The sequence below is a fragment of the Chenopodium album genome, chromosome 3, assembly GCF_948465745.1.
Source record: "Chenopodium album chromosome 3, dcCheAlbu1.1, whole genome shotgun sequence".
NCBI lineage: Eukaryota > Viridiplantae > Streptophyta > Magnoliopsida > Caryophyllales > Amaranthaceae > Chenopodium > Chenopodium album.
This window is the reverse complement of record NC_137836.1, coordinates 77,088,483-77,113,017: the sequence shown is the minus strand read 5'-3', so window position 1 is coordinate 77,113,017 and position 24,535 is coordinate 77,088,483. Positions and strand designations below refer to the sequence as shown.

Genomic DNA, 24,535 nt, shown 5'->3' with positions numbered 1-24,535 from the left:
ATAAATAAAGTTAAAATATATGAGTTCAAAAAAAATTATTATACTACATCCATTTCAAATTACGTGCAAAAATTGAATTTTTTATATTACTCAAATGTTGCACATCATAATGTGAAATGAAGATAGTATAATATTTAAAATTTCCTCATTTTTTTAATCGCAAAAAAAAAAAAAAAAAAAAAAATTACATTATTCACACGCACACTCCTTTAATAATCTTTTGTGATTTATACGTTTAGAAAAAAAATATAATCATGTTCATGTGAGATCTTCTTATATTGGTCTCGATAAACACTTAATTAATACCAACTAAAAGTGAATGGATAAAACATATTTTAAGGTAAAGAGTATACGCTCTAACTTTTGTAATTTATAGTTATGATAAAACATAATCATGTGCCTAGAAATCTTGTTCAATTCAAATTTGTTAAAGAAGCGTGTCAACTAAAAACACCCGAAAGATGTACTGCACTTTCATAGTTTCATCTTCACAATACTCATATTATTTATCCACCAATCCTATCCTCTATAATTATTCTATTAGTTGAATGATAGATAATAATTTGAGAAACATTGAATGACATAAATTTAAGTTATATTTTTGCTTGACATTATAAGTAGTTGCCACGTGTAATTACTATTTGAGAGGTTTATCCAAAACAGAAAATGTATGTGGCTGTCCATGTGTAAAAGGATTAGCTTGAAATTGACACGTAGGATGGGCTTTTTGCTTTTGGGCGTTTCATTAGCCCAAGAGCCGGATTTTTCCCCCTTCTTCAGTCTTCAACGTTGCTAAAAAGAAAAATATCTGACCCTTCAAAAAAAAAGAAAAATAAAAAAAAATTTATGCTTTTTCCACGTCAATCTCCTAAGTAAAAAAATATCCTAGGTTTAGACATGTCATAAATCAATCATAAGAGTTCCATATTTGGTTGTCCACCCACGTTTATTAGTCATTGCTTTCTTGATTAGGTTTTGTAAGAATTTGCATAGTTAATAAAAACACGAAAATTTCATTTGGTTGAACATAATAAGGGTATGTTCACATTTGCTAAACTGAACTGATTGGAGCTGAGTTGAACTGAATTGAAATAAAATGAATATTTTATAAGAGAAGAAAATTAGGAGTTAAACTGAATTGAAATTAAGATGAAGTGAATAGATCATAAATTCTACTACTAATAATATGGATTTATGAGAAATCCACATAACTTCCGTAGTTCCATCATTTTTAGAAAGAAAAACATCTTAAAAGTTGGTGAATAAAACAATTACATGCAAAATACGTTTTGTATATGTTTACTTCTAGAAAAATCCATTTCCATTTATAAGTTAATCAAACAACTACTCTACAATGTTGAACATTGTCTAATCAAGCCAATTTAGGTCTAAAGGTAGGAGCTAGCTTGAACTTATAATATCTCGCTATATTATACTTCCTCCGTTCTTTATTACTTGACCCGATTTGACTTTTTTACTATTCACTATCCCTCCTTTGACCATCTTTTGTGAATAATATGTAAGGAAAAATATATTCATACATGATCTTTTTGGATTCGTCTCAATAAGTACTATCATAATATATAACTTTTATAATTTTTACTTATGGAGAATTTAAATTATTGATCGTTAAAGTTTTGTATTGACAAGTGTGATAAAATAAACCGGTCAAGTAAAAAAGAACGGAGGAAGTATATGATTGTTTTGAAAGGGATTAAAGATAAGACTTTTTTGCAGGCCAAATATCAATCTATCTACCGTATTCATGTACAACCTAAAATTGACAATTTAAAAAAGTCAATTGTAAGTTATCATAGGAATATAATAACATAAGCAAGAATCATTCTATTAATTTTTATATCAAAAATTGATCTCATGGCTTTAAAGTACTCCCTCGATCTGTTTTATTTTATTTTATATTTATTATTATTATTATTATTATTATTATTATTATTATTATTATTATTATTATTATTATTATTATTATTATTATTATTTTATTTTATTTTATTTTTAATTATTTTTTTATTTGCATCAGTTTGATCGACACATTTGCCAAGACGTAATTTTGACCATTAATATCTTTAATTATTAATTAATAAAAATTATAATAAAATTATATTATGAAACTAGACATTATGACGAATATAATGATATATTATATTATATAATAACAATTATTTATTTTGTAAAGGTGAAAAAATTACGTCAAGCATGGTATGTGAATAATACAAAAATCAAAGTGATGCATTAAAAAAAAAAAAAAAAAAAAAAAACGAAGGGACTACTAGTTTGTATCGTAAATAATAAGCCTAAAAACGAAGGTATACTTTTTAGTTTTAATGTGCTGCCATGACAATTGTGAAGACTTTGTCCAAGTCTTATGCTCAAGAGTCAAGAATATGAATCATTAAAAGGATCCTCATTAAAACTTTAAAAGAATTTTCTGAAGTTGATGTAAATAAAATGTAATGCAGTACGTAAGTTAGTTAAAAAAAAAATACTCAAATAAATTAAAAAAGAAAAAAGGCTGTAAAATTTTCTACTATGTATAATTTGATCTGTTCGATTCATGCACGCAGTTGTTTTAAAAGTTGGCACTAAGAATTATTGTTGGTTTATGTTTTCTAATAAATTTTTACTCATACATCTTTAATCTATCACACGCATTGATGCATCATTGCATCCTAAAAATGGGCCTAAACAACTAAAATAAGGAGGGGTTGATTTAATTCCGTTATACTAATAAAGAAAAAAAAAAAAAAAAGGTTTCATACTAAGGGCCTGTTCCGATTGACTGAACTCAGCTGAACTGAACTGAACTGAACTGAACTCAGCTGAACTGAACTGAACTGAAATGAAATAAATATTTTATAAGAGAAGGAAATTAGGAGTTGAACTGAACTGAACTGAACTCAACTGAACTGAATTGAGCTGAACTGAACTCAGCTGAACTGAACTGAATTTCAACGTAAGAGAACAGACCCTAAACTAATAAAGTAGTGGTTATGGGAGGAATTCTTCTACCTTACAAAATGATCTGGTTGGACTACAATGAGTATCAACGAATTAACGTATTGACCCACTTTAATTATTATAAGAGTAACTGAGTAATAGAACAAAGTAAATTTTATCACATCGGTTTTAATTAAGTTAAATACACTTTTGAGTTTTATCTTTCTAACTCATAAGCCTTATTTGACCCTAAATTAAATTCACAAGTATAACTTTGATTGTTATGTATGTATAGAAAAGAAATGTTACTCCTTATGGAGTGTAAAAGTTATCTTAGATTTATTTCAAATTTTCAATGTATATTTTCAGTAATTATTATCTTCCATACTTTATAAATCCCTTGTTTTTAAAATTGTTGCATCATCATAGAAAAATGACACAAATTAATGCAAATGATGATTAGGGTTTTTAGTTCTAAAATATGTGCGGGTGGAGTGGGACATAATTAATAATGACCAAATTTACAAATATATACTCCCCGTTCTTTTGTTAAAGTCCCATTTCGACATTTTTAACATTTATTGCTCATATAATGAAAAGAAATGAAACTCTAATAAAAAGACGGAGAGAATATTAGTCAAAATGTTAAATTTAATCGGTAATAAAGATAATATCAAGCTAATGAAGCTATTTCATATCCTGTCGACTCATTTTTTACCAATAAGACCCTATTACATCATATTGTTAAATGCTGTTAAAACAACTCATGCTGTTATTAATAATGACAACTCAAAAAACCGGTAATATATCATACGGAGTAATTAATTCCAATAAAAAAGGACTTTCCCTACAAAATAAAAAAACAAAAAAAAATAAAAATATAAGCAGATAAGTTGTTCAAAAAAACTTAATAAAAAAAATATTAGCAGATAAGCCCTCCCCTAGCTGTGCCACGTCTACCCATCTCAACTCTCTCATTTTCCAGCTAGTCATCGTAAACACCACGCGCTAAATCAGACGCGTGTAAACACAATCAAATTTCCTCCCATTTTCTCTCTCTTAACTCTCTATATAAGTCCACTTCACATCTCCTCTTTCGCTTCAACAACGTCCATAATACTCATTCTTTCAATCACAATTACCACCAAAACAAAAAATCAACCAAAAAACCAACACTAAAACATCATGTGTCCTACCAATTTCGCCGACGAATTCGCCGATAAATCTCTCGAAGCTTCTCTTTTCGCCGGGAAACTCGCCGGAAACCTCCCGCAACCTGACCTCAATGTTGTTACCTCCGCCGGCGTTCGCATTCCTGCTCATTCTCACATTCTGGTAATCATTTTCTCCGGTTTTGTAATTTTTTACTATGCCGTTGAAACAGGAAGAACTTTTAGAGACGAAAAGTTTTTTTTGAAATTGAGTATTGATTTGAATTGGAATATGATTTTTAAAAGGCAATGGCGTCGCCGGTAGTTGAGAATATGGTGGAAAAGCCGAAGATGAATCGGAAAACAGGGGAGAAAGCGATTCCGATTCTTGGAGTTCCTTGTGACGCCGTCTCCGCCTTTGTCCGATTCCTTTACACTTACCGGTAATTTTTCTTTCCTTATTTGTTTATTTTAAGATATTATTAACGCGTTATTAAGAGATTTTAGTATGATTGATGATAAAGGACTATAAACTTTGTTGGAATATTGGTTAATTTGCCATGTATAATTGACAAATATCTTGATTTACCGTTTTTTTTAGGTAGGAAATACCGAAATAATTACTCGCACCATTTTTTTTTATAAATAAATTACCGTACTACTTTTGTAATTTAAAATGTAATCTCTCTATCCCTTTTGTTAAATTTTTATTTCTAGTGTTTATTCTTCAAATAATAAATATTAATAGGAATCTAATTAAGGGATTTAGGATTGCAGAATTAGTTACAATTATCGGAAAAATTAATCGGTGATCGGAAGAGTAACTATATTAGTCCATATTTCGACATGAGACAACATTTTCGTACATATTGATAGTGTTGCATACTTGCATTTATACACGGTTTTAGATTTTTAATTGTTGTCCTCGTCAAGAAAAAAAAAAAAAAAAAAAAAAAAAATTTAATTGTTGTAATTTTAGGAACAAATGGTCAAAAAGATGCGATGATGTTGAATCCTGTTTTCCTTTTGGCTCGTGGCTTGACTTTTCTTGCTAGAAATTAGGAAACATTTGACTAATTCTTAAATTTTTTTTTTTTTTTTTTTTTGACAAAGAGTTATTACACAATGAATGACGAAATCTACTACGTATATGTTAAGCAATAAGCATAATACTATTCATGTAGTTGATTAGTATGCCTGATTTTATAGTTATACTCTGTTATTATTGTCAATTACTGTAAATTTTGCTGATTTACTACGTATATTTGTTTTAGTGAAATCTTCATACAGAGTATTGATTTTTTTGTTGAATGCAATTGATTATTAAGGATTTAATTCAGATTTTAGTGACCAAAATTAAATGATGTTTCAATCATGTTAGGATTTAATTTTGATGTATAATAAAGGTTGGAATCATTTTGTGAGAAAAAAAAAAAAATCAAAGTAAAAAGAACAAAAAAAATCTGATGGAGTAAAAAAAATAAATAAAATTGAATTCCTTAGTAGAATTTGCTGATTAACTTTAGTATTGAATTTATGACAATTAGACACGTTGGTGTGTTTTGTATTAAAAAAAAAAAAAAACTATTTTGCAATGAGAAAGTATACGAGCAACCTCCCAACCATGAGATGTGATTCATAAAGAATCAAAAGAAGCATTAATTTTTATGTAATTTGATGCTTTCACATTGCCAAAGCATTAATATAATAATAGAAAGCGAAAATGTATTTTTCCATAACAAGGAATAATGCTATATGCTAAAACATTTTAACAGTATTTGTTATTGCTATTTGCTATAGAGGTTAATTCAATAATTGTTTCTATAAGAACACTGAGTTTTGGTAAATCGTAATCATGCTGAATTGCTGATGGTATGGTTGTTAATTGTTTATGATCAGCTGCACGAACGAAGAGATGGAGAAATACGGAATCCATCTCCTAGCACTTTCTCATGTGTTCGCAGTGCCAACACTGAAGCAAAGATGTAGCAAAGGATTAGCTGAAAGGCTAGTCGTTGATAATGTTATCGATGTACTTCAATTGGCTAGACTGTGTGATGCACCGGATCTTTACCTCAAGGGTATGAAGTTTGCTGCAACTAAGTTTAAGGCTATTGAAAAGACTGAGGGCTACAAATTTCTTCAAAAGCATGATCCTTGGTTGGAGCTAGAGATCTTACAGTTCATTGAGGAAAATGTATTGGTAAGCAATTATTTACTTGCTTGATTTTTTGAGTGCTGTGAAATATCTCAACCTTATTGATTGTGTTTTTGGCATGCGATTTGGTGTTTTTTCAGCCCACCTGAATAGATGATAAAGTTACGTATGACCCGGTTTTCTTCACCTTATTATTACCAAAGTTTTTGAATTGAAATCATTGATTAAAACTACGGAGTACACCATATCATTATGAGATTTTTTTTACAAGTATTGTTAAATCCAAAATATCGGATTGCACTAATTGTGGTAAATTTTCTTAAAATGGTCGTTACAAATACATTGAACATCATAGCTTTCCAATTCATTGGATGATTATATTTTGTTTATTTATGAAAAATATCTGATGTTAATTCAAAGTGATAATCACAACTGATTAGAAAGCCTGAATTTTTTGTTAACCAATAATAACCGTGCTTTTGATTAACTTAGGCAAGATATTTCAAGTTTTTTGGAAGAGGTCAAATTTGTGCTGTTTCAATTCTAATCAGATGTTTGCTTTGCTTTTTTTGTGTGGAGGAAATAAAATGCGTCTTTTACAAGAATTAGAAATAAAGTTTTCATCTTTTGACACTTTTTAGAACAACTAGTCAAATTTTGTACGTTTCAAGTCCAACTTTTTTTTATTAACAGTAATTTACTCCGTAGAAATAGTATTTTTGATAGTGATTTTAATTTGTGTCTAAATTTATATTTCTAGCTTACATTTGTCCATATAATATGTAAACTTAAATGGTATAGTACCTCAACCAAACTTGACCTTGTGTTGTTTATTAAGAGTCTCAACTCAATTACTCTCTTGTGCATACTAACAATATACAAACTTAATACAAGTATAAAGTATTAATATACGCAATCATCTGCAATATTGAGAGTCTCGACTCATTTACACCTTATTAACAACATACGCGCAAGAAGCACGAGTGGTAAAACCAAATACAAGTAAAATAAAATCATGTGCCATGTCTTGTTTGATTATAAGGGGCGGCAATTGATGATGGTGCTTACAAAGCTGGATTTTTTAACATCAAATTGCAGAGAAAGAAGAGGACAAAGAAGCACAAGGAAGAACAAAACTTGTACATACAGCTAAGCGAAGCAATGGACTGTTTAGTGCACATATGCACAGAAGGGTGCACCGGTGTGGGTCCCTATGACATGGAACCCTCCAAGAAGAAGGAGCCTTGCAAAAGATTTTCCACGTGTCAGGGCCTCCAGCTGTTGATCAAACACTTTGCCACGTGTAAGAAGAGGGTCAATGGTGGGTGCTCAAGATGCAAGCGTATGTGGCAGCTTCTCAAACTTCATGCTTCTATGTGTGAACAACCAGGCAGTTGCAGAGTTCCTCTTTGCAGGTAATATTTTACCTAAATTTGTCTTCTTTTTTTTTTTTATTTTTTTTATTAGCTTAGATATTTTTATATGTGCCCTTAATCTTATGTTCTCATTTGAGTTTGTGAGATAGTGGCGTGCCTCAATGCTAGATTTTGGTAGCTAAAGGTCATTGATTGAATATACCTAAAACTTTATTATACAAAGTTAATTGTGTGTTGGAAGGTCTCACTCAAGACTAGCTGTATGTATGAGATGACGAGACTTAATATTAGTTCTCAAATATCATTGAATCCCAATAGCTTATCATCTAAATTGGTTGATATCGACAAGAATAACTAATATACCCGACTATATAGGTATCAAATTGAGACATTGGGTGTGACCAAGATTCGACCTTACATCTTGTAAACGTGTTTTCTACTTCTTTTTAGCTTCCTTTAGGCTCTAGAACAACCTTCCATATGAATGTGCTTTCGGCGAGTTGGTCTACCAATGTTAGAAATGTGGATCTGTGGGATCCTTCTTTAACAACAAAAAAATCCAGCCATTTTATCCTTTAATTAATTACTTACAAGATCAAATTTTGGCCTTTTTTGAGTACCTTTCAACTCCCTAAAGTTGTGATCATGTAGGACAATCATTTATAATTAAAGCAGATTTGGACTCACAAACCTCAATTTGTCCTGTTTCCGCAATAATAGGACCTTATCAAAATAAAAGTTCACCCATTATTTCCGCACTTTGATGCCATTTGTTAGCTATCACACCCACAAATGGGGCCAATTCAAAGCATTGTTTTTTTTTGCAAGACTTCTACAACTAGGGAAGGTTGATCATCACCTTAGTTGTTGGCTTGTAGTTCATGCGTAGCTTTTGCCTACAGCCTACCTTTAGTTTTTTTTATATGAACCTTTCAATAACCATTAACTTATCGCTTTAATGTTTACGGAGTATATGTTTCTATATACCTTGTATAGATTCAATGTCCTAATCTTCCATGACCCCATGAGCTTGTCTTTTTTTTTTTGTTCAAAGGACGTGCTCGCATTTAAGATTGAACTTTTATTATGATTTTCTTTTAATAGTATTCGAATTCAACTTGTATAGTTAATTTTTGTAACTTCAAAGGATAGAAACGACATTTATTTAGAAACAGGATTATGAGTAATTAACACTAGATATTTTTTAAAAAATTGCATGTGTTTGGTTGGAGATTAAATATATTACGAGTACAACAAAATCACTGATAGATAGGAAAAGTCGATATTGTAACATCAAATGTGTAAAGAGAACAATAATTATTAGTGTTTGCTTTATAATTGGAGTGGTCGTTTTTGTGTGATCAATTATTTCATGTGTGCCATGTTTTCTATGAAGTTATATTTCATTGTCATAAGGAAATAGATATGATGTCCTCAAAAAAAAAAAAAAAAAAAAAAAAAAGGAAATAGATATGATAATTTGTTGATTGGTCAATTTTATGTAATTGTAACGTAGGAGTACTTCGTATTGCTAATTATTGATGTTGATATTATTGAAAACGTGTACAGACAATTCAAGTTGAAGATGCAACAAGAGAAGAAAGGAGATGATGCAAAGTGGAGGCTATTGGTGAGGAAGGTAGTCTCAGCCAAGACCATATCTTCTCTGTCTCGGTCTAAAGACTCTAAACCACAACCAAAGAGAGAACTTCAGCACGCAATTTCTTGCCTCCAAGGTCTCCAAGCTTGACGGGTCTATCAATCCAATGTCTATAATGTTTCCCTCCCACCTTTTTTTTTTCCGAGTTAATGTATAAAGTTGAGTATGGTATGAAAATTACAACGTTAGGAAGCTCTCATCTCGAGGGGAAAGAACCACACACCCTTATTGGAACTTGGGTGGTGGTTGTATATTAGATTATATTAGTAGTTTAGTTTAGGAGATTTCAGTGATCTCTCCAAGCTGTAGGTATTAGAGGAGAGTTGTTGAAATGTGATGCTAATATTGTGAATAATTTTGTAGATAATGTGGAAGTTAGTTGTCTAAATAATGAGAAATTATATGAAATATTGTTTGTTGTTTAAAGAAGTTGCTCAATGTTATCTACATAGCCTGGTCCGGTGGCCCCAATTGCCAGACTGGCGGTTCGAAAGGCAAAACTCTTATGGATCAATGGTAGTTTAATACTTATCATAAATGCCTAATGTGACAATTAACTTTCTATGGTTTAGGTTTTGTCATGCATTATCTGCAATAATAGAGCATCTATAGAACCGTACTATATTGTTGATTTTTAAAGAGGCTATGTAGATACAGAGTTTGATCTAATACAGATGGTTTCTTATAAAGGCTATGTAGATAAGTTTGGTTTACAAATATTAAGTTATGTAAGGGTTACTCAATTTCAAATTACAATTAAAAGAAGTTTTGAAAGATCTAATAAGTTCAAGTCGGGTGAAACACGTGGACGTAGAAATGAAGTCTTGAGACGCTTTAGCAAATGCATCTTCAACAGAACGTGGGTATGGGGAAAACGGAGTAGGACCCAATTGTCAGTGTAAAGTGATGTAGCCTAAAAAAAAAAAGGAAAAGCTTGTATACGGGTATATGGTGTAATACAACATTGTAATACTAAATTTCTTTTTACTTTTTGTTATTTTTGACCCTTGAATTAGTTGTTTGACTCCAATGTCCTCATTTTCTTTTTTACTTTTGACAGTCAACCCAATTTTCATGGTTTACCATTTTTACTCCAATTTTTGTTTCTTGAGGAGGTAAGTTCAGAGAGGGCGGGCAAGACTTCATGATTGAAAATGGCAAGGAAGATGCTAGTGATGGAGGATCCGATCTTATCAGACCGTACGGAGGACTGTGATGAGCTCTTCGGTGGTGGTAGCGGCCGCATTTTTGGTGACGATGTCGACAACAACGCTACCATTGAAGACCAAGTGGAGCACGATAGAGGCGACGAAGATGAATTGGAGTTTGCTTTAGACGCATTGCTAAAGGAGGTAATTGTTAACACATTAATTCGTAGCTTAGGGTTTACTGAAAATTTATGAAAACCTAAATTATAACAACATAATTAAAATAAGAGGAATAAATTAAGGGACTTTCTTTTTAGGCTTTAATCAAAAAATAAGAGTAACAGGGGAGTGAGTGAGGAGCTATTTTGGATTATGTATGTATGGTTAATTATGTATGTAAATTTCAGTTTATATTATATGGATTAATGCAGTAGGGGTCTTACTTGGTTTGTATAATGTCTTTATTTTACCTAATTTCCTTTTACAACTAACAGGGTGTTCCTCCGCAAAATATGCAACATATGGTTCCATACATTCCTCACTGTGTTGGTGGGATTCAAATGTTGGATGGGGATGAATCAATTGGGTACTTTACAACCGTTGAAGGTAGAGGTCAGCAGTACTATGGTTCCCAAATTTCTCCTCGTCAAGGTTATTACGTTCCGTATCATCAATTTCCTCATGGTCAGATTCCTGTAGGAGGTTGGCAGACCCCTACATCGCAACTGTCAGCTGCATCATCACAACGTGGCTACATTCCCATACTTCCTCGTCCGCAACCTCCTGTGACTCCTCCGCCACATTCATCACAGAGGACCTAGTAGAAGGAAAAAGTGACTCCTTCATAGACTATGATGTTTTGGTATCTCGTACGTTGGACATTTGGACTATGCTTGTATGCAAAGTCCCCAAAAATTTTTGATCCCATTTGATGGAAAACTAATTTTTTGTAAAAATACTCCTGTGGCCACCAATGTTGTTGGCTAAATTGATGAAGCATTTGTTCTGGTGTAAGCTAATGTTAGGAAAAAACATTCTGACCTTGTGAAATCGAAAACTTACTTAGATATTGTGAAATTAGGCTAGCTAACTCTTACATCATTTAAGTGGGATTGTTTAACTCTGAAATGAACTTTTGGTTCTACTAAATGGTTCTATTGTTTAAGTTTCTGTACCACTGCAACAGTGACAGGTACAACTGAGTACGCAAGTGATCCATTTTGGGTTGTGTGTGTGTTAACATTCCCGCTTCGAATTGCTATGTACTAGAAATGACAAGTCGGGCCCATTATTTTACTTAGGACGGTTCATATTCCACAATGATTCAATTTGATCCTCTGTAACAAAGTTAGAAATCATTGACACGAACAGATTCCAAATTGTTTGAGTCAAAGGTACGTTTTATATAACCAGTGGCTGTTGTACTTTACCAGTGGTTGTTATTGTAGTTCTAGTTGTACGTCAGTTGTGTGTACACCCCTTTTTTGTAAATAATTGATACGAAGAAGTTGTTACTTTAATTTAAAGACCAAAGTTTATTTGATGGATAACATCTTTCAAACCTATATTTGCCCTAGAGTATCAAAGACTAATCCAAAATAAGTTAAACACACCGCTGATCTAGAATAAGATAAACACACCACGTACCCAAATGAAGATTAACAATACAAAGGGTTTTCGCTAATGATGTAATTGAACCCCAATCCAATCTGTACTTGTTTTTTGTCGTCAAATAATATTCGATATCGAAATACTTATTTGTAACATTGGTTTAAATAAAGATGTGATTAATATGAATTTTGGTTTAAACAAGTCGGTTTTGGCTTATTGGATTGAATTTTGGTTTTTGTGCCGGTACAAAATTTAATTTTGGATTGACTGTAGCATGCAAAAAAGTTGCGTTAATTGCTATAACTAACAAAACATCATTATATTCGAATTAATACATTCCATGCTACAAACATGAATAATGCAAAAAGGGTTTGGTAAAGGGCTTTGGTTAAATGCATAAATATATCTAGTGGTACCCCAGGGTATAAGAATGGTACCCTATGAAGGGATTGCCATACTGAAGTGGTACATTCCATCTAATGTTATTTTACTCATTGTCCATGATATCTTTCAACATATCAGTCGAAGTAATCAATATATCAGTTATATTATAAAAAAAAACTTATGTACAGTGGTACCCTAGTGTCGTTAGTGGTACCCTAGGATAGTTTAGTGGTACCCTTTTATAGGTTGGTGGAACAATCCACCCAGTATTTTACTTAGGACTGTTCTTACTGACAAAAAGTAAGATATCACTGCTGTTAGTTGACTGTAATTGTAAGCATTACATTGAGATTGTAAGCATGACATTGAGGTTATAAACATAACATTGAGGTTATAATTAATTTCCTTCAACACAAAAATAAAACAATATACTAAAGAGGTTATATACCATGCTTAAGACCAATGAATATTTGACAATTACACATTTACATGTTTCAAAATATTTTCCTTGTCTTATCACAAGAAGAATAAACTCACTACTACTATTCCAATTGATATTAAATATACTTAGGGGTTCCATTCGGTTTTCGCTTGTGATCAAATAAATGAGCTCAAATTCAATACAATTTACCAATATGTTGTTATCTAAACCTACCAACTCCAAATTAAAATGGTTAAGTTTACAATCTTTACAAACTCAACATTGATTCTCAATTGACAAAAAACAACACATTATTGTATTTCAAAACATAGTTCTTTGCCACCATTGGAGATGGTAGTGTAAATTGTTATTGCTATATTTTAACAATCATCAAAGCATCCTCATATTCCATGCTATATTCACGAGTAATGCAAAAAGCTTTCGTTCAATGGCTTTGGTTAAATGAATAGGCCCGGTGGTACCCTAGAGTATATGAATGGTACCCTTACTGAAGGGATTGCCATCTACTATCTTCAGTAGTGGTACATTTCATGTAGTGATATCCTTGTCATTGTAATTGGTACCTTGCAACACATCAGTAGAACTAAACTATGCTTTAATGGGAGTTGAACAAAACTTAATTACAGTGGTACCCTAGAATGTTTTAGTCGTACCCTATGATACTTTGGTGGATCCATCCGTTTCAATTCGTACAATTGTTAACTCTTAATGCGGTTGTATGTGTTGGAAATTGGTGTATCTTCCATTTTGTCTTTTCATCTTACTTTCTTTTTATTTTTTATGTATTGTCCCATCGTAGTACTCCTATGTCAGTCATAGGTTTTCCTATCTCAGTAGGTGCTGCAGCTGAAGGTTTTCCTATCTCAAATTGTTCCACGACTGATGCGTAAAACCCTTCAGTTCGCCCCGCAGCAATCCCGGAAAGAATTCTTCAACAAACCCCCAACGCAAATCACGAATGATGGAGATGGAGGAATAAGGAATACAGAGAAGAAGGGTTCGAAATTCAAATTCAAAATTGGTTAGGAGGAGAAAATAAGGGTCCGAATTTCAGCGGGGAGAGAGAGTGAGAAGACAGATCGAAGGAGGGGTAAATGGAAGAGAGAGAAAAAATACCCTCAAGCAAATACAAAATAAGGAGTACTATACCAAATACATTTACAAAATACGATATACTGTAAAAACGGGCTGACAAAAAGTATAACGGAAGGTGATGTGGATTTCCACTCAATCATGAGAATTTACTAGCTTACCCCTGAAGATGCATTTGCTAATGCATCTCAACACTCCATTTAGACAAGCTCGTGAAACACACCCATAGGTGGTAGTGGTTCGTTGCCTATAATGGTTAGTGTAAGAAAAGGTGACGTTGATGGCAGAGCACCAGTGCTTAAGGTTGGGTGTTGGAACTGAAATAGTGAAGGCAACTTGGGAGGGGGAATAATTGATCGATGGTATTCAAGGTAAAGATAGGACAAAAGGTTCTCTTTTATTATTGGGTCGTCTACTTTATTGGATTGAGAAATGTGAATTACTCTATAAATCCAAACAATTCATTTATGACCAAGTGTGGGAAGATGTCCAACTTTTCGTGTAAGTTTATGAGCCATTTAAGAGACTTGTACTTAAAGAGGAGATACAAAATTCTTGCTCTTACTAATATCCAAAATGTGCAAAGGTCCAATATAATTATAGTCTTAGAGATTGTTACTTGTAAAGTTGTAATCAATAATTAGGTGTGAACCTTGGCCCATTTTCACAACTTTTAAATACTTGATAAAATGAATCAATAGCTGTATTAAAAAAACATGTGTGTCATTTTAATTTCCTTTAAGGCTTTAAGTAAATTACATTAGTATAAACTTTTCTAAATATTCTTCAAAAAAAAAAAAAACTTTTCTAAATATAATGCTTCCTTAATGTAGAAATATTATTTTTATCAAATAAATTGACAAACTTTTACAAAATATAACCAAAAATGTAATAACCAAAATGACCATTGATATATTTATCCAAAAATTCTTCTAAATATTCATAAAATATCTCTTAAAAAAAATATATTCACAAATTACAACATCCATATAATATTAAATTTAGGGGTATTTGGTTGGGGGGATTCATCAAAGGATAAGAAAATCAAACATTTTTTTGATAGAGTATAAAACATATTCCTGGGCCTCAACCATCAGTTTAAGCTTTTGGTTGAGATGGTCTTTTAACATGGTATCGGAGCGAGTATAAAACATATTCCTGGGCCTCAACCATCAGTTTAAACTTTTGGTTGAGATGATCCTTTAACATTTTTTTCCCTTAGATGTGTTTGTTAGCCCCCCCCCCCCCCCCTTCCTTTTTTTTCTTTTCCTTTTGTCCTCTTCATTCCTCCAAACTTCCAAATTATTCCAAGTTTATTCCCAACCCCTACTAGGTAAATCAGTAAATGTGTAGGATATCATTTATTTGAGGAGTTGTTTCTTAGTTTCTCTTCTTTTTATTGGGCACTTGAGCTCATGTATAGCAGTATAGAGGAGGGTAATTATGAAGTGTGGGTTAATTACTGTCCTATGAATATTGCTTCATATTTACTATCAGACACTTTGTCTCTCGATTAATATATTTTGGGTTGTCGCTTTTTCCTCTAAAAAAAAAAAAACGTATTCCCTTTCCTTTATATGTACCAAACAGTCCATTAAAAAATTATATCTATTTTGAGATTGATATTATTTTATTTTATTAATAAGATACGAATTCCCTCATATAGAAAAATAATACGAAGTAAGATAAAATTAAATTTACTCCATATTAATTTCATTTTATTCACATAGGCCAAGGTACAATTGATAAGATATATTGGTCATTATTCCTTCATTTATTTACATAGGCCAAGGTACAATATATTGATCATTCATTCATGATACTTATTGATACTATTAATTGGATTACCATTATATTTATTTGGGTAATGATATATGTAATTCTTAGAGTTATATAAAAAGCATTAAATCTTTATAAAATGAAATTAAGTACGGAGTAGAAAATTCATGACAACATCACGCGTAAAACGATTTATTTAATTTATGTTAATTCATCCTCAATATTTCTTTTTTAGCTTTAACTAGATTAAATCCCGTGCAATGCACGGTTATCAAATAATTATAATGACAATAAATTTTACCAAAAAAGTATCAAATAAACTCAAACTCAGTATTAAAAAGTATGAATATATATTGTTTTTAAAAAAATGAAATATATGTAAAAGAAAAAAATTAAATATGTAATAGTTATAATGGGAATACTTCTCTCAAAAAAAAAAAGTTACAATAGGAAATATGATATTTAAAGAAGTTTATTTTAGATTTTGTACAAATTAAGAGTCAAAATTTAGATACAAACATAAAAATAAAGTTTTTCTTAGCAAGTTATTTTGGAGGGAAAACTCGTTATATTATATTGCCAAGTGTCTCTTTAGGTTTCGCCTTTAGTATAATGTAATGGCTATGTTTATCATTTTCCTATTTACTACTCATAGTATTTTTCTTCATATTCCCATTCTCACATAATAAATATAAATTATTTTTAGTAATTATTGTTGAAATAAATGTAGTAACAGGTCCAAAATTAGTAAAAATAAAAATCAAAATTAGTGGTTCCTGGCTTCCTAGTCAACTACATTAGAAAATTCAAATCTTTGACTTTATAAAATTCCATATTCTATATTCATGAGATAAACTATCTATATCTTCACTAACCCTTGAATCATTCACACAATCCACATTCCACAACAATGGCAGACCCAAATACAAACAACCCAGCTTTAGAACCCGATTCAGACAACCCGGATCAAGCGGGTTTGGAGCTAGCCCAATTCGGAGCCGGGTGTTTCTGGGGTGTTGAGTTAGCCTTTCAGAGAATTGAAGGTGTGGTTAAAACTGAAGTTGGGTATTCTCAAGGTCATCTTCCTGACCCCAATTACAAGCTTGTTTGCTCCGGAACTACTAACCATGTTGAAGTTGTTCGGGTTCATTTTGACCCGAATGTGTGCCCTTATACTAATCTTCTTGACCTTTTTTGGTCTCGACATGATCCTACCACTCTTAATCGTCAGGTATAATCTTTTTGTAATTATAATAAGGAATTCTATTGTAATTGTTTTTTTTTTTTTTTTTTTTTTTTTTTTTTTAAATTTTAAATTTTGATTGTGGTAAGTTTTCAATTTTTAATGTATGACATATGTAATTTGATTGGAAATTTTAGTTTGTTTGTTTGTATAAAGGTAATTACTTTTGTTGGGATGGTACTGTGGTATCTACTGTCTAAGACTTGAAATCGAATCCCGTCTATCTGAGTCTTTATATTTATCCAAAATGAGGGGTTTGGTGTTTTTGGATGGAGTATTGAAGTACAAAATGGGACAACATTTTTGGTTGTAATACGTAGTATATGTTTTATGTAAGACTTTCACATTCAAAGGAGGAACAACATTTAGAGATAAATCATTTGCTAATAGAGTTTATGTTGACTTATGAGGATGGCTAAATGTGTTAGTGTATGCTTGTATACTGAATAGTAAACTCAATTACTTATTACTGAAATGTCCCACCTTTATTAGAAAAATGGGACTGAATAAAGGTGAAACATTTTGAGAGTGTAAAGTGCGAAGAAAATAGGTGAATTGATGGCTGGTTTATTGGTCTTTGTTGGATATAATGGTATGATGTATCGGATTTGATAGAGTATAAAACATATTCCCGAGCCTCAACCAAAAGAGAGTATAACACATATTCCTGGGCCTCAACCAAAAACTCATTAAGCTTTATACCCTATCAGGATTGTATCCTATTGCTCGCAGTCCTGCACGGTGCACACTGAGCATAGTATGGAAGACATTTTGGCTTAAAGGATGAGGGGTACGGTAAGCTGTCTCAAAGGGTATGCTCGATGAAACTCTTGCAGTTCCTAGGAAAGTTTGTTCGTTGTGTTGGGGGTTGAGAGAATTTAGAAGAGGAGTAAATGTGGCAATACATGACCTACCTTGGTAAGTGATTTGGTGGGGAAGTTTATACATTTTGGTTTTAGTCTTGTGTTAATAGTCTAGTTATGGGTTACTGTTGGCTCATTTTTAAGGTCTGATTGTAGCTCATAAATATTGATTAAGCATGTGGTTGGGGTGTTTTAGTTGATGCACTCATGAGCTGATCGCTCAGGATTCTAAGTGATAACTCTTAAATTTCCGGGATTCTTGGCTTTATTCTAGTCACAGGCAATTGCAGTATATAAACCTATGTCCCTGCTCCACATAATCCCAAGTCTCAACTCTCAAGAATTGAAGTATTATACATTTTGGACCTAGGCGGCTAGGCCCTTAGCTTAATTTAACCTTTAGAGCCAAGGCTGCATATGTGCACATGGATGTACATGATCCCTGCCTAGTCGTATTCTTATCAGGTTATATTTGTTTGATCTCAAGACGTATGCATCAGTGCACCCTCTTTGGCTATCAATGTAATTTGTATGAGCCAAAGTAGTATATTGGTATCTGGTTATTAGTAGGTGCAAACTGCAAACGTTGATATATGCAAGAGCTATGAACAATGTCAATGTTTTGTTAAAGCTATAATCAGTGCTTGTTTCAAAATTATTTTTATAGCTCTCTATTTTGGGGGAAACATGATCCAAGGTGGAAAATTAATATTTTGTGAAGAGCACACGTAGGTATACATGGAGTATTGTCAATATCCAGTGTTGTGCATTGAAGGATTATGTAATTTCACGAGGTTTCCTTTGTTTTATGACCCTGAAAGTGAAGTCGCTGAAGTAGGAATTAGCTGAATAACTATGATAGACAAATTTGAGGACAGAAATTTTATGAAGTTATGTCACTTATCACAGTCAGACCTAGCAACTTTGAGTCTTTAAGGAAATTTCCTAGCTATTTTATGGATTAATTTGGAAGTGTTCTAATGTCATATTCAGGCTGTTAGTGGGTTAGACCAGATGCTATAATGATAAATTGGACTTATAAAGTTCGTTTCATGTTGAGCTTGATTCTTGAGGTGTTCATTAATTCGTCTTAGACTGTTGCATGTCCTAAATTGCAATTGAGAAGAAAAAACTGTAGAAAATCACTTGATATTTAACTCTTTTTAGCCTGCAAGATGTCTCACTCTTTTGTTTTATTTCTTTGAAGTTTCTTTTTTTTCAAAATCAGTTTGATTCCTTCTTGTCTTCTCTCTTCCTGTCTTGGCTTCAACATCATTGTTTATAAGGACTGGATATGCAAATTTTAAGTATAATCTGTTCCTGATGACATCCCTTATTTTGTGCTGTTAGGCTGGTGATGTAGGGACTCAGTATCGGTCAGGGATATACTACTACAATGAGACTCAAGCACGTCTAGCTCAGGAATCAAAGGAAGCCAAGCAATTGGAGCTTAAAGGCAGGACTGTTGTAACTGAGATTCTTCCCGCTAAGAGATTCTACCGGGCAGAGGAATATCACCAGCAGTATCTGGCAAAGGGTGGCCGTTTTGGTGATAAACAGTCTGCTGCAAAGGGTTGCACTGACCCCATCAAATGCTACGGCTAATAGCAGATTTGGCTTCTGAACAATCATACTATATATTTCTATTTTGAAATTTATATGTTAGACTTATATATCTATGACCGAGCTCAATAAATTTTCTCCAGCTGATTAATACCCTGGATCAAAAACTTATATTTGGGGAATTCTTGTTAAGCAAAGAGAGCTTATAGCATGATGATTATATTTTTACGGTATAAATCATGAATTAGCTTCACACAGTTGTATTATTTATGCTTCGAAATCTTTCATTTGTTTTTTCCATGGAAGTACTTCCCAGAAAACATAGTAATCAGAAATGATTTTAAATATTAAGACAATCAGAATTTTATATAACTGCCACTATTATTATGCTGCCTTTAGAATAGGCTATTAAAGTGTAGCTAACAATTGAAATGTAAAATTCAAGTTACATATGCCATAAAAGTTTTGAGTGATTCAATCACTAACATCTCTAAAACTGATTTAAAGTTCATCCTTCCCGGAGTATCCATCCTCAGAAGATGCAGGATTATTCGACGAATTCTTGATAGCATATGAGGCCTGCATCGCAATCCCACACAACCCTTCTTTTGCTGGGATACCGCGCTTCATCCTGATGTAACCCTTCTCGCCCCATTCTTCTCCCCATGAATTCTTCACAATCCAGTACTTGGTACCATCAAGGGTAGCTCCATAGCCCACAGCCGCGACACCATGATCCAATTCTGTTCCACATTCTCCACTGAACACCCCCTGTTTTTCAAATCATCATAGAAAAACATTAAGCATCAATGTTTTACATTTCAAAATATAAATGTTCAAATTAGGAATTTTTATTTTACCTCTGAATAGAACTGCATATCTTGACTCCCAGCATCAATGGCCACAGAAATAGGCTGGTTAGCAACCGCCTTGAGCAAAGCGCCCTCGTTGTTCTCAGGTACATCTTCATGTCCATCAATTGATACTTTTGGAGCATTCATCTGCAACATTAGTTTTTCTTGTTAAATTCTGCTGTTTATAATGGATTATTTCAGTACACAAGATTATGAAGATTGTTTTTTTTTTTTGGTGTGTAGAGAAATCAATCCCATGATCACCTGGAACCGGGAGGGAAGCTTTAACCACCTGAGCTACCCCTCACTCTCGAGATTATGAAGATTGTAAGTTATGGAGTAATACCTTTATTTTATCACATTTACCATCTGCAGCTGAGTAAGGGTAGTTTTTTTCATCAGTAAGTCCACCAGTTTTCTTGATAAAATCGAAAGCAGAGTCCATGAGACCGCCGTTACATCCTTGGTTCTCAGAGGTGTCACAGTCAACAAGCTCTTGTTCAGACAGGGAAACCAGCTTCCCTGTTTTGATCTGGTTTATACCCTCCACGGATACGACAGTGGAAAATGCCCAGCAACTTCCTGTAAAGAGTAAAGCATATAAACAACTAAGAATCATACAAGAAAAGCTAATTTGGATTAAACTGTCACTTTCTTGATTGACTCATTTCAGCTAGTTTGAAGCTTAAATATTAGTCCAATAAGCAATTTTAGCAAATGATTTAATGCAGAACTTAATGAACAAGTAATTGTGTACTTACCACATTGGCCTTGATTCTTGATAGGTGTAACAGCACCCTTCTTCCTCCAATCAACGGATGCAGGGACATTATCGGCGTCTTCATACATGAAGCTTCCGGTAGTCTTCTTGCCTTGGAGCATCCGGTGGTGGGCGATTTTCGAGCCAGCATAGTGAGTACGAAACTCATGGGTTGTCATATCAGCAAACTTGTTCAACTTAAGCTTGTAAGGCTTGTCCATCTTATTAACTTCATGGACATGCTTCACATTAGCCTTGAACACATTGAACCTTTTGTGTTTGTCTTCTAGGCTCCTTGACACGGTATGCTGGCTACGCCACCTCTCGTATAGGTTCCATAAACTATCTTCGGATTCTAGGTCCTTCTCATGGAAATCGAACCCCTCGGAGAGGCCAATGACCATTGCAAAGGCTAAGGATGCAAGCAAAATGCACTTGATCTTATTATAACCCATAATTTTTTTTTTTTTTCTTTGTATGGTTTGGTTTTGTGTTTTTCTTGTGATGTAAAAGAAAAGTGTATGAGTTGATGATTAAATTAGGAGAAGAGAGGAGGTATTTATAGATGAGTGTTGAAGAAACAAGACAAGAGGTGTGCAATTATTATAACATATGAAGGTGCCTTATGGGTAAGAACTACTTAACAAGAGAGGATTGTGTGCATGATATGTTGTTATTTCTTATGTTGGACAAGGTGAAAATTTCTTAGAAGTTTTAGGAAATTACATATTTTTATTATGGAGTGGGCTTTGAGCTTACTTCTACCCACACACTAATAAATGATGGGGAATTTGAGGCAAGCATGTTAATAGAGCTGGTAAAAGTAAATTCGATACAATTACGTGACAAGAGCTAGACACGATATTTGTGGATTAGTGTAGTGATTTTTTTATTCATTAATGAGCCAAGTAAGTGCTTAGTGTTTAATATGAATATAACAAAAGTCCTATGTGCTTAGATTTTCTATCCGTTAATAAGCTTCTCACTTAACTAAAATTTATACTCCGTACTTCACAAACTTTTAAATCAAAATCTAAGAGGTAATTAAAAGCTAGCTTAGAGGGTTATTCAATCTTAAATTAAAATACTAGCATGGCAAGCAAACTAGCTAATTTACAAAAAGGTAGTTTTTTAAAATTATTTACATAGGGTGATCAAACAAGATAACTGAGTCGAATAAATTTATGGCTAAGACCATCTTACCATTATAAGAACACCTTGTGGTGGGGTTGGATCAAGGGGAGAAAGAAGTTGGGATAGAGTCATATATTCACATGTTTAATTTGCCTCACAAAAAGTGGTTCTATAATGCTAATGGTGATATAAGTTGATTAGTCAAGCATTTTAATTCAAATACTTCTCTCTTTGATCCTCTGTTTCTATTTATTTATCCCCATTTGAAATCTTCATTTTGTGGAGAGAAATTTTAATTCTGAATAATCTATGATGATTATGCAAAGAAAGTAAGAAACATATCCACTTGGGATGCATTTAGATTCATCACGATAAATTATTTCATATTATTAACTTTTTTTAACTTATATAATACGCAGTTAAAAATATTGATGCTTAAAATCGTGCAATGCATGTAAATTGTGCAAAAGGCAAATGGAGCAAACAAAAAGAAATGAAGGGAGTAAATCAGTTGGCCTTAAGTAGATGTCTAAGAATTCTCAACCTGTTCATCTTTGATACAAACTCGAAACTGACACAACATGATCCATTTGCCGCTTCTACATACTCCCTAGTATTACAACGCGCTTACATAAGGGATACACCTTTATAGTTAGGGTATGACGAGCATTAGCCATACTAGTTTTAAGTTCAACTAGTATGTTCAACAATTTAGTTTGTTATTTTTCAGTGTTATCATACAACTTCGGTGTTGAAGAAATGGGTTAAATTGTAGTATTATGGGGGAAGAAGATAGGTGTGTACGTAGCTTATTTGGGATGCGTGACAATTATGTGTGATGACGATTATGTTTTTAATTTGCTATGGTTTGTTTTGCAAATATCTTGTGGCTTGTTACAAATTTGCAACTGCAATTGTCCTTTTCCTTAATGAAAACATCTTGTGATATTGATTTTTAGATATATGCATATATCAATCAACAACATACATTTTTTTCACCATTACAAATATAAAGGTGCAAATTATTAGAAATTAGAAATAACTAAAAGATGATATGAATTGAAGGTGTTATTAAGTAATCTTTAAATTAGGTGATTTTTCTGAAATACGATAATTTAATGAAGTAATATGAGTTTGTTGATTCATCAAAAGGCTAAAGTGTTTCAATACTTTAGCATTTTACTAGAGCAATGAAACATGCACTTTATCCTTAATTTCTTACATCAATCATTACTTCATCCGTTCACTTTTAGCTGTAAAAGTTTGACTAAATCTGTAGAAGTTTTTTTAATCAAACTGTTACAACTAAAAATAATCAATAAAAGTATTTAAGTCATCTTATTTAATTTTTGATACAATTTCTATACATAATTTTGAGACATATCATGTTTCTAAACATTATTTCATCAAGCTAATAGCCGAACAATGCTATTCATTTCATTTAACACTTTATAGATTTCAACTCCTTGTCGATCATTTAAGTTACTTGTATGGAATAGATTACCAAATAGACTAAAACTAGTGAAATCGAATTTGGATGTACCATATAGAACTTTCCCATTCTAGCATGAAGATCAATCATTTTAATGTATGCATTATTGAGGGAAAAAGTTTAAGAGATCGATCTATAAAGCAATAAACACGTACCAATAATTTACATAACTAAAACTAAGCTTAGATTGCCCCCAAACTTTAGTTTACTTGTAACTTTCAAACTATATGGATATGTTCTTTACCAATATTATTGGCTAGATCTAATAAATTTTATGGCGCAAGGAAAAGGGGAATAAAAAAGTTTACTTTCTAATTATCATCACCAATTCTAATAAAAAGGAATTACTACTTTGTAAGATTATTATCAGCATGTACTTTGATTATTAATGTGCTACCAATTACCATGCCTACCAAGAATGAAGTAACAACTAATTATGTCTGTCTTATTTAGTTGACACATTTCTTTCCTATTATTTAGATCATTAATTATCTATACAAGAAAAAATACTCCGTATTATTAATTCGAAGCTATAAAATATAACAAATTTGATGATTAACGATAATATGATTGTATTTTAATCTAGGTAAGTTGTAAACCTCAAACAATATTCAAGTATAACATGTAAGTAGTGTTAAAAGTCAAACATGTCTACTAAAAAAAAAAAACTTAAAAAATTGATTATGAATTTGTGATTGCTATCATCATTTATCACCGCGGAAGTTTTGATCAACAATTGATTATATACTAATCCAACATAATATCATGACTAGTTTTCAATCAAACCCACTGCACCCTTGTGAATTGTGATACTCATCTACCAGATTTTCTTTCTTTTTTTCTTTTTCTTTTTATTTATTTTATTATTTT

The 24,535-nt window shown here is 32.3% G+C and overlaps 3 protein-coding genes across 3 annotated transcripts; 2 read left to right on the top strand and 1 right to left on the bottom strand.

The window, feature by feature from the left end:
• The first annotated feature begins 4,069 nt into the window (after positions 1 to 4,069).
• On the top strand, positions 4,070 to 9,729 carry LOC145624283 (BTB/POZ and TAZ domain-containing protein 1-like). Its single transcript, XM_081677279.1, has 5 exons — positions 4,070 to 4,290; positions 4,413 to 4,549; positions 6,006 to 6,309; positions 7,363 to 7,679; positions 9,210 to 9,729. Exons 1-5 carry the CDS (start codon positions 4,141 to 4,143, stop codon positions 9,388 to 9,390), a joined length of 1,089 nt encoding a protein of 362 aa, XP_081533405.1. The 5' UTR covers positions 4,070 to 4,140; the 3' UTR covers positions 9,391 to 9,729.
• Positions 9,730 to 16,621: 6,892 nt separating this feature from the next.
• Positions 16,622 to 19,678, top strand: LOC145624282 (peptide methionine sulfoxide reductase-like). Its single transcript, XM_081677278.1, has 2 exons — positions 16,622 to 16,987; positions 19,213 to 19,678. Exons 1-2 carry the CDS (start codon positions 16,667 to 16,669, stop codon positions 19,465 to 19,467), a joined length of 576 nt encoding a protein of 191 aa, XP_081533404.1. The 5' UTR covers positions 16,622 to 16,666; the 3' UTR covers positions 19,468 to 19,678.
• Positions 19,679 to 19,787: 109 nt separating this feature from the next.
• LOC145624281 (vignain-like) lies at positions 19,788 to 21,520 on the bottom strand. Its single transcript, XM_081677277.1, has 4 exons — positions 21,041 to 21,520; positions 20,626 to 20,861; positions 20,286 to 20,426; positions 19,788 to 20,196 (listed from the first exon to the last, which is right to left on the bottom strand). Exons 1-4 carry the CDS (start codon positions 21,492 to 21,494, stop codon positions 19,927 to 19,929), a joined length of 1,101 nt encoding a protein of 366 aa, XP_081533403.1. The 5' UTR covers positions 21,495 to 21,520; the 3' UTR covers positions 19,788 to 19,926.
• Positions 21,521 to 24,535: the final 3,015 nt, after the last annotated feature.